The sequence below is a fragment of the Lagenorhynchus albirostris genome, chromosome 2 (assembly GCF_949774975.1).
Source record: "Lagenorhynchus albirostris chromosome 2, mLagAlb1.1, whole genome shotgun sequence".
Lineage (NCBI taxonomy): Eukaryota > Metazoa > Chordata > Mammalia > Artiodactyla > Delphinidae > Lagenorhynchus > Lagenorhynchus albirostris.
In genome coordinates, this window is record NC_083096.1 from 154,875,659 (window position 1) to 154,886,106 (window position 10,448).

The 10,448-nt window shown below is 42.2% G+C and overlaps 1 protein-coding gene across 5 annotated transcripts; it reads right to left on the reverse strand.

Annotated features, from left to right (window-relative positions):
- Positions 1 to 702: 702 nt before the first annotated feature.
- AKIRIN1 (akirin 1) lies at positions 703 to 10,189 on the reverse strand. Of its 5 annotated transcripts, XR_009538983.1 has the most exons (6): positions 9,853 to 10,189; positions 5,626 to 5,766; positions 3,018 to 3,152; positions 2,108 to 2,213; positions 1,603 to 1,674; positions 703 to 937 (listed from the first exon to the last, which is right to left on the reverse strand). XR_009538983.1 is itself a non-coding variant. In XM_060140481.1 (5 exons), the coding sequence occupies exons 1-5, from the start codon at positions 10,070 to 10,072 to the stop codon at positions 927 to 929; spliced, it is 579 nt and encodes a 192-aa protein (XP_059996464.1). In that variant the 5' UTR covers positions 10,073 to 10,189; the 3' UTR covers positions 703 to 926. The 5 variants fall into 5 exon arrangements, 3 of the variants coding, with proteins under 3 accessions (XP_059996464.1, XP_059996465.1, XP_059996463.1); XR_009538984.1 differs by lacking the exon at positions 5,626 to 5,766; XM_060140481.1 differs by lacking the exon at positions 2,108 to 2,213.
- Positions 10,190 to 10,448: the final 259 nt, after the last annotated feature.

Genomic DNA, 10,448 nt, shown 5'->3' on the forward strand with positions numbered 1-10,448 from the left:
AGGTGAAGTGGCGCCTCCCAAGTAGCAGTGCCTCAGGGGCGTGGCCCAGCCCCATGCTCGCCTTTGTCATGCTCCCAAGCAAAGCCTGATGCTCCTCCTCCAGAGGAGACTCTCTTCCTTCTTAGAGGTTCAGTGTCCAGGGAGCTCCTTGTATGAATGAGGTGAGCACAGACTCCACGTGGGTATTTTAAGGCTTGGAGTCAAAGTAATGTTCTAACACAGCTAGGCAGAGTCATGTGTCAAATGGCCTGTCTCGGGTTTGTTCTAATTCCTCACCACGCATTTGTAGACCTAGGACCACAGACCTTTGCTATGTCGTCATAATCACATCTAATGTCCATCCTAACTTATGATTCATATTCTGTGCCTGGAAACAGTCCCTGTATTTAACAATAACACCTACACAGAAAACAATCCACTGTTACAACTTATATGGTCACAAAACATTAATGATCTTCTGTAGACCAAGGAAATGTTTTTAACCATAATTGTCGTGCATCAAATTCACAGCCAGAATCCCCAAGATCAAAAAAATTTGCACAATACAAATAATAACTTAAAATACACATAAACACACATACACACACTCTCACACACACTTCTTACAGAACTGTGCTTGGGGAAACTCCATTTGTTGAGTGCCACTGAGGGCATATTTTGCTAAACTGCTGCTCCAGGTATTTTTGTTTGGAAAATCTATCACAGTAGGGCACAGCTGTTTATTGGATGAGCAGAAAAGAAACATATGCTTGTGGCAACCGGAAAGTTTTAAGGTCTTTCAAGTTGTATAAAATGGACCTGCAGAAACATTTAAGTGTTCTCAGTATGCAAAGTTGGAGCTGAAATGTGATATCAAACCAGTTGCAAAAAGTGTACAGCAGCCATCTCTTGAGGTCAAACCTGGTACCCAGATATGCAAGAAAGCTTCAGGACACATCTATAAATTAGGAATAAAAAACAAACGAGTGTAAGAATACTAAAAATATAGTGTCATGCTTTTTTAATATTAACTAACGGTAAATGTGATAAACAGTAGAGGATATCAATCACCACTAAAGAGGTCCTAAATTCGCAAGAATTTAAGAAACTTGACTCAGACTCAGTTTACATATATAGCTATTTATAATTTCTGTTTTGAGTAATGGGTAGTTGCAAGATGTTTAGAATTAAGAAATTCTGACCACACACTTGATAAGCTAGCTTAAGGACTCAACTTTCATAAATTAACAATTGAAACTACCTTTCTGAGGGAAAAGCCAGGTATTAAACAAATTGGCACTGAAGTCAGACCACCTGGGGTTTTAATCCTGGCTGAACCACTAGCTGTATGAGCCTGGACAAATTATTTAAATTCTTTAAATGCTATCCTTACCTGTAAAATGGGACTAGGAATAGTTCCTCCCCCACAGGGTAATTGTGGATTAAATAAACTTTGTGAGGATTTAAAGGGTTTAGCACAGTGCTGGACATATAAGTATTCTTTAAATGTTATCTATTATTTTACTTCACAGGGGCTTTCTGCTCTCAGGAGACAAGGTACTCAGTGTCAAAATCTTGCTCTTGGAAGTTGAAAAATTCAATGAAAAACTTGGCAATACTTACAGCTTGTTGGCCTTGTCCCATATCGTCGCATAATCTGATCATGTGTGAATTTCACAAAAGATTCATATTGTTCTGTGAGGGGAAAGACAGTATATACTATCCCCAGAAACTCTCCCGCAGTTTTTCAAGAATGAAGGGTCAGAATCACATCTAGCTTCCCAGTTTATATTACCCACGCTCAGGCCCTGCTTATAATGGTCACTCTGAGATCTGTTCCTTTCTCTTAGGTCCCAGAGCCAAATCCCTGGCTCCTAGGTTTGGTCACTGATCATCGCTAACATTTTCCTAATAATCTCACCCCTGCTGTAATTCCATCTCCTGCTAATGGCTTCCCAAGATAGACAGCTGTGCTCACTACCACAAGCCAGCAAATTTTAGTATTATCTCCTATAGGACATGAAGCTTGAAGCTCTTTTCTGCACTCTATCTTTTCTATAAATTTCAACATACAAACTGAGTGATAGAGGTGGAATGGCTAGAAAGCTAAGAGAAAATTCCACATTACCTAATTGCAGACAGTTCCACAGAAGTACCTTCTGAAGGGAAACTCAGTAAAAAGACAGAAGGTAGTCTGACATCCAAGAACACAGAAGTGTTTACAGCCAGCTGGTCTAAACAATTTTGGAGTGGGGGTAGAATAGGGGAATGACATACTACAGCTACTTCTTATAATACACATTGTTAGTATATTAAAGGATCAAAAAAATGTTACTATAAAGAAATTCATTTAACTCTGTTGTTAAATCAACAGTTCTCAATTTAAAGCCGACCAATTAACATTCTGTTGTGTGGGCCACCACATGAGAAAACAATACTTACAGGAAGAAGCTGTTGCCTAAAACCTCTCTGATCACAACATCACCCTCTTTCACTAAACAGGTACTACTTCCTATTCCTGATTTATATCCCTTCCTTTCACAAAAGGGTCTACTGGTTGCCATCACTAATCACTCTTTGTTCTAGCCTGCGCGGTGCTTTCCAGACTTTAAAGTACCTCTAAATCACAGGATGCCTGACTTCCCACATCCATAAAGTGACTCCCACCAGGAAGTCTGAATGTGTAGACTATACTCTTCCCAACCACCTGTTGGGAGGTCAGCATGATTCCTACCACCTGTTAACCCACCAGCTTGCCCGAATAACCTACTTGATGCCTTTATTCATATGGAAAATTCTTGAAAGAAAAGCTTGGCTTATCTTGTTTCAGAAATGTAAATGAAAAGTCCTTCCATATAATGTATAAATAAAATGTTTAGAATCCAAAAGAGAGTAACCAAAGAGAGAAAATTAATACTCACAATTCATCAAACCTTCTGGAATTAAGTGTTACGCTTTTTCTAAGTTACCATTTACTTAACTGGGATTAATCCTTACAGAACCCTATTAACAATGGCATAGCCACTGCCTCAGCCTACCTGCTAGTTTGGTATTGAGGATTTGCTCATATTCCTCCCGAATTTTATCTTCATAGTCTTTTAAGAGACGCTCACATATTATTCCAACTTGTCGGAGGGTAAAGGTGGGCTGGTCCTTCTTCATCCAGGAGGAACCTGGCCAAAAGACATACTTAGTTTACATATACATTCTAGCTCTAGGGTTCTGAATTAGTAACTGTGCAAAGAGTCCTAGAATATAAAAATTCTTTAGAAAAATGATATTTTCCACTATTTTACATGGAATAGTTTCACAAAGTTCTGACATTCATTCTACAAGGCAAGGCTGAAGGTAAATTAAGAAGTAGGAGGAAAGTATATTCAGGTGTGCTAAATGATCTGCACACAGAAAAACAGTTCTGATGCCATAACGATCTGAGCCCATACAGAATGCTCACTTGGTAAAGAACAAGAACAAAAAGGTTAAAGCTGATATAAAGCCTCTAGTCTGAATCAGAGAAAGTAGATTCACAATATAAGAGCTACCCAGATCCTTGGAGATCATCTACACCTATGTTTAATCATGGTGGTGCATCATAATTATCTGTAGAATTAACAACAACAAAAAAGATACATATGTCGATTTAATTCTGGGGTAGGGCTTAGGCATCTTTTAAGTTCCACAGGTGATTCTGATAAGAAATGGTTGACTTCCCCAATATAAAAAACTGTTAGCTAAGTCACTGACGAATGACAAAAGGAGATGATTAGGCACTACACATCTCATCCTTGATCCCTTTTGAAACTAGGTTGAGAAAAATGAAATGTTCATTAACACAAAGAGTTGATTTGCTTTTTGGTTTTTTTTTTGTTTTGCGGTATGTGGGCCTCTCACTGTTGTGGCCTCTCCCGTTGCGGATGCACCGGACTGGGGCAAGAACCCGTGTCCCCTGCGTCAGCAGGCGGACTCTCAACCACTGCGCCACCAGGGAGGCCCTTGAAATGTTCATTAGACTGCAGCTGGAAACCAAAATTTCCCCTGGGATGCCAGATGGAAATTGGCTTCTTGATCATGATAAAAGCAGCAGCTCTGTTGGCAGCCCAGTTCTGAGTTTTCCTCAAAGCTCAGCCTAGAATCTGTTTCTTCAGCCCTCTTAGTCTATAAACCAGTTAACGTCTAGAAACAAATCGTTTTTTGCTTAAACCAAAATTTTTTCTCTACAAATAAAATCTGCAAAACATCTAGTCAGTAATTATTTATAATTGTTTCTCTACCCGTAACATATTTTATTACTTCAAAATGATACTACTAAAATCCGAAGAGAATATTAAGGAGAGACGTGCTAGCTACAACCACTGAAAGATCTATCACTCATGTATGGGCAAGAGCAATTCATTGGAAAGGGTGTTATTTGAGGGTCAAGACCTTTGGGTTATAAGAGGACAATTTTTTTTAATGTATTTATTTTTTATTTATTTATTTTTTGGCTGCATTGGGTCTTCGTTGCAGTGCGCGGGCTTCCCACTGAGGTGGCTTCTCGGGTTGTGGAGCATGGGCTCCAGGCACACGGGCTTCAGTAGTTGTGGCTCATGGGCTCTAGAGCGCAGGCTCAGTAGCTGTGGTGCAGAGGCTTAGCTGCTCCACGGCATGTGGGATCTTCCCGGACCAGGGATCGAACCCGTGTCCCCTGCATTGGCAGGTGGATTCCCAACCACCGTGCCACAAGGGAAGTCCCAAGATGACATTTTTTTAAAAAATTATTTGTGGTGAAATTCACATAAAATGAACCATTTTAAAACTGAACAATTCAGTGGCATTTAGTATAGTCATAATTTCTACAACCACCACCCCTATCTAGTTTCAAAATATCTCCACCACTCCAAATAACACCCCTTACCCATTAAGCAGTTTGTCCCCATTCCCCGCTCCCCCTATCTCCTGGCCAACATCAATCTGTGTTCTGTAAGGAGACAAGTTTTAATCAAGGTAATTTTTAATAACTCTTAGAACTGTTATAAAGTAGAATATTCTGTGAGGAAACAAATATTCTCCTCTACTGTTAAAGTAGGCAGAGTCCACCACCAGTGGTGATGTTTGGGCCCTGGCCTGTTGACTATTTACAGGGATATGGCAGGCAAGACTCATGGCTGAACTATGTGACGATGAAGGTTCCCTCCAACCCTGAGATTCTATTTTTGAGCCATCCTCTCTGACCACCTGTCAATATTACAGAGCAGTGCTGTCACACAACTTTCTGCAGTAACGGAAATGTTCTATAGTGCTGTCTAATACAACAGCTACACGTGGCTACTAAGTACTTGAAATATGGCTACCACAGCAAGAAACTGAATTTAAATTTTAAGTAATTTAAAATTAAACAGCTACATGTGGCTACTGGCTACGGTATTATATGCTGCAGTTATAGAGGGTACTCTTGAATTGGGTGGAAGGAAGTCCAGTCAAATCAACCTAAGGTCTTTTGCAATTTCATGACTCCATGGTTTTAAAAGCATTTATAAGTAGTAATACAATGAATACACTTTATCAATTTTATTACTTTAGATGAAATCAATTCTGGTTTAGGAAATCATCATTTTAATTACCACTTACAAACTCTTAAATGGATGGTGCACACTAAAACATGCTTACCTGGCGAACTAGGTGCTGTGAGTGCTGAGGAGTGAGGCTGACTTTCCGAAGTACAAGCTTCACTCTGATTAAGAACAACTTCTAAATGTCTCCACCTCTGATAACGACTGTATTCTTGTTTTATGTTCTGAAAAATTTGCTCTAATAAAAAAGAAACACACTTGAGCATTCACTTTACTGTGTTACTTCTTCAAGCTTCTTGTCCCTCCTCCCATGTTATATTAACAAATGTGTTTATACCAGATAAAGCACTCCTCCTATAATCCCCAAAGTGTTTCCTCTTGTTGCCACTATTTCAGTAATACATAGGATAGCAGCTATTTTGGCATAAACCACCCAGGTAGTTCCCTTTGCTTCCTTTCCTGTGACAATGAAGACCAGATCTGCTATTTGCTGTAGGATTAAGTAGGACAACTTACAGCAACAAACAAACAAAACCATCCTTAGCTTCTTCACCTAATAAGAAGCAATTTTTGATCTCCTCTGAGTTGCACAACTTCACAAACAAGGGTATTAGGAACAAGTCTCTTACACCAAGGCCTTCTAACAATGAAACTCTTGTCCTGTTTGGGATTCAAGATCTTTGGGGAAGAGGAGAGCAGAAACCATTATGTTCACAGCCTGGACACTGACCAAGAGAAGACCTGAGGTTACTGCTTGGAACTGATGGTCAGAGCTTAGAAAAGAATTTTCTGATCCTATAAGAGGCAATATTTGGTAGGATTCAGATTACTATTCTGTGTCAAGGTAATCATAAACTAATTTGTTAACGCTATTAGCGGAGTCCAGGACACACAAATCACTAACCACCTTGAAGGCCACTCCTAGAGACAACACAGAATCTGGAAAGATGCGGTTTTCAACAAGTTTCTTGGGGTTTTTTGATAGAATATGTATTCACTTTCCAGATCATAAAGCCTCCTTATAAAAAACAAAAACCAGGAAATTATATCACCCCCCCACTTACATTATTCTAATATATACTTTGCTATAACAATTTTTTTTTAATGGGGGGTAAGTGTTAATAATGCCATTTTGCTTCTTCCTATGTGACTGTGACCTTGGGAAATCATTCAGGATCTTTAGCCTAGTACTTCAAAACAAATGTTAAATGCCTACCCAATACAGTTGTGAGAATCAACACCAAAGACATTAACAATGCCATAACAAGTGATGGTACAGTCCAGGGACTGACATGAACTCAAAGTAGCTCCACACGTAGCTAAACTCCAGAACTCTCAAGCCTGAACACTGGAACAATGCAGGATTAGCAAAGCTTTCCTTTCAGAATGCTATGAAGTTCATATTTTAGATCCCTGAATTTATGAAGTCTTTGCTTCATCTTTAAAATGCATTATTCTCCAAGCACATACTTGCCAGAATCAATACAAGGATGTAAGGAACTGCAAAGAATTGAAACAAGAAAGGACAAGTATGAGGACAATGCTCATGAGAACAGAAGGTCTTTGATAAACTTCTAACTGCCTCCTGTACAGCAAAGTGAACAAATGCAAAGACACAACATTAAGGCTGGTAGAAGGACTGGGAAGTCCAAGAATCTAAACATGGTATGCACAGGAGAAAAAGAAGTAGCTGTGACTTTCTTCCCAAGCAGGCCAAGGCATTTTTTTCTTTAAAAAGAAAAATGCAAATTTCTTTTTAACAGTGGATAATAATTTAAATTCTTGCCTCCCGTTATTATTTGAGGTTGTGCTTCCAGCTTATATCAGACTAAGCCCATCTTCAAAATTTTACAATGACTCCTAGTTGCTACAGACCAAATTCAAACTCTTGAACATGGCATTCCATGCCTTCCAAGACTGGGCCCCGAATTATTTTTCCAGTTCCACTACAACCGAGTTCCATTAAACTATCCTTTCCTTCACCTGTGGGTTTTCTAGCCTTTGCTCTAGCAGTTTTCCTTTGCTTGAACTGGGGCGGTCTCTCCCCCCAACATTATTCAAGACCCAGCTAAAATGCTACCTTTCTGGAAGTTATTCTCCAACCCTCAAGTCATGATCAATTAACTGCTTTGCATCTAGACTCCCTCCATGTTTACAAACATTTCCTGGAGGTCAGCAAACCCCTTCCATGTCTGGTATCCATCTGGCTCCTTTAAGCAATGAAAGGCTTAATTTTATAGGCTCCTTCCATAAAAAAGTGCTATGATACATATCTTTTTTTTTTAAGTTTAGTAAGAACATAGTTTCTTGACTATTTCTGAGAGAACTTTTGAGTTAACAAGTAGGATATTTTGATATGAAGTCACTGATTTTTAAATTCACTTTTCTATTAGTTGGCTTTATTCTTTCTTTTTTTAGCAATTAATATTTCCTCCCCCATTCTTCCTTTTTAATTCAGAAGGCATCTTTCTCTTCAGCCAAAGAACCAAATTATTGTTTCTTTCATGACAGAACCATAACTGATCAACCTTTACAAATGAATATTTTTAATAAAATATTTTAACACAAAATGACTAAGAAATCTATGCAAAAATTAAATTTTAAGATTAAAAAAACAGCGACGCCATTACAGCACCCTGCCATATTTAGGCTTCCAAATACATTGAACAATCACTTAGTAGGCATCTGCTATATTATGAACTACCATAAAATTAATCTAGAGGGTAGTATTGGAAGAAATAAAACATTTACATAAATTCCATTGAGACAGATAGGGCAAGTACTAATTCTATTTTGCAGAAGAGAGATCCAGAAAGATTATGTGACTCTCCTTGGGTATCTGTAGGAGCAGTGGAAGAAAAAAATATCACTTCAAGAGGACATCTATGTACCCTGCTTTTGCAAACATTATTTCATTCAGTACATAAGGCTTTGCAACAATAAGTGATCAGGGAATTTAAAGTAGAATAGAGTTCCCTATGGAGCAGGGTTAGTCAGGTAATGGAAGACTTGAAGAAACGACTGTATTTGGATTAACAAACAGAAGGTGAAAACATCATGATGGAAGACAGGATACAGGCACAGCCAAGTGGGTCTGGGGGAAAAGAGCAAAGGCATAGTTTGGGGGAAAAATGTATAAAAGACTGACTAGGTAAGAAATGGTTAGCGTTGATAAATCCTTTGAATGCCAGGATAAAGAAGAGATAAGGTAAACACAAGTAAGGATACAGTGCCTAGGAGAGCCTGGCTGGCAACTGCTGGGATCTTGGTGTGAGAGGATGAGGGCCTCAAATCTGCATCGTGGATACACAGAAGGAGGAAATAATGGCTAAAGACTGGTAACTGAAAAGGGGCAAGAAAGAATGATTTTAAGGCAACCTCAAGGTTTTGACAACGCTTGAGGAATAGAAAAACCCACACAAAGAAATGACTTGCCAAAGTCCAGTTTTGAGGCACCCCCCGCCCCGCATTTCCGGAAGCCCTTTAAAACTGCTAACTATTCATTCTGATGCACTTTCCCCTCTACTCCTGCGCAATGGTTAGGGGTTCGGTTTTTTTTTTTTTTTTTAACTTTATTGTCACACCAGTTCTCCTCTTTCCTTGGCCTATGTGGAATCCCTACTGAAGGAGAATCTCTCTGTTACGGATGGTTGAATTCCTGCTTCCGGAACCTCTGTATGTTTAAGGATTCTCAAATTCTAGCTAACGACCTACCGATCTCAAGCCATATATGGTACAGGACCACAGCCATACAATAAAAGAACAGGGCCAGTCTCTTAGAAACAGGTTGAAATCGGATTCCACGGCTTCGACGGCGGCCTTAAGTCCCTAAAGACTTCTGGAAATCAGGTCTCCCTACAAGCCACAGCACAGTGCTGCACAGCACGTACTCAGGCCCCCTCCCAGCAACCCGCCCCCAACCCCACACCCTCAAGGCCGGGTTCGTGAGCGGAATCCAATTTTCCATGGCCCACTGGATCTGCAGGGTGGCTCAGTGCAGGCGCGGGCAGCGGACGCAGGAAGGGCTACGGGGGCTGCGAGGGCCCCGAGCGGCCGGGGATATTCCCATCCTCCTCCCGCTGCCCACCCCCCTAGGCTCTCCAGCTCCAAGAAAACCGAAAAGCGACACTGTGGCCCCCCTACACCTCCCGGATGTCTCCCATCCCCGGAAGCGACCAGGCCCAGCGACACCCCAGTTCCCTTTTCTCAGGGCAAAGAAGGGGTCCGCGAGTGAATTAGCCTAGCGTTCATGAGCTTCCCTCCCCCACCCCCTTCAAAAAAATGCCTGGGCCTGGCTTCCTGCCAAGCCCGCAGGGTAGGTTACCCGGGGTTGGAAGGCGCCGCTCGCTGCCGGGCGGGGCGAGCTGCTGCAGAGTCGGCGGTGGGGTCTGCGCCTGAAGCAGCGGCGGCGGCTCGGCGTCCGGGGGCCTGAGGCCCGGAGTGGGGCCGGGCAGAGGGGCGCAGCGCCGCCGCTTCGGGGAGCCGGGGCTCAGCAGCGCCGCCTCGAACTCCATGGGCCGCTTCAACGTCGCCCCGCACGCCATGCCGCTGAAGGGCCAGGGACCAGGAGCCGACGCGACTTTAACTGCGGCCCAACCTCCCGCTCCTCAGCGGAGCCCGCAAGCCAAGCCGGCTCCAATGGCGGCTCCAGCACCGGCAAAGGCGCTGGCCCCGCCTCCTGGGACGTCACGGGCCCTCGCCACCGCCCAGAACAGGGGGTGGAAGCCGGAAGGGCCGCTCTGGGAGGTCAGTCAGCACGTTCCGGCCCGCGGCGCCCTCTGCTGAGGAAATGGAAAGGCCTGGGCGGAGAGCTTGGTCACCAAGCAAGGTCGGGAAGGCCCCAGCCACTGCTGCTCTCAGGGTCCCATCGTCCCCCCCATCTTCCTGAGCAGACGCGCCGGAGTGGCATCTTAGGTTTTC

Bases quoted from the DNA above. Each gene is read 5' to 3' on its own strand.
- AKIRIN1 (XM_060140480.1), bottom strand. From the start codon at position 10,072: ATGGCGTGCGGGGCGACGTTGAAGCGGCCCATGGAGTTCGAGGCGGCG. The intron at 3,153-5,625 runs GTAAGCATGTTT...TCTTTTGGCCAG, and splicing joins CACAGCACCTAGTTCGCCAG to GTTCCTCCTGGATGAAGAAG. The intron at 1,675-3,017 runs GTAGGCTGAGGC...TTCCCCTCACAG, and splicing joins CCTCAATACCAAACTAGCAG to AACAATATGAATCTTTTGTG.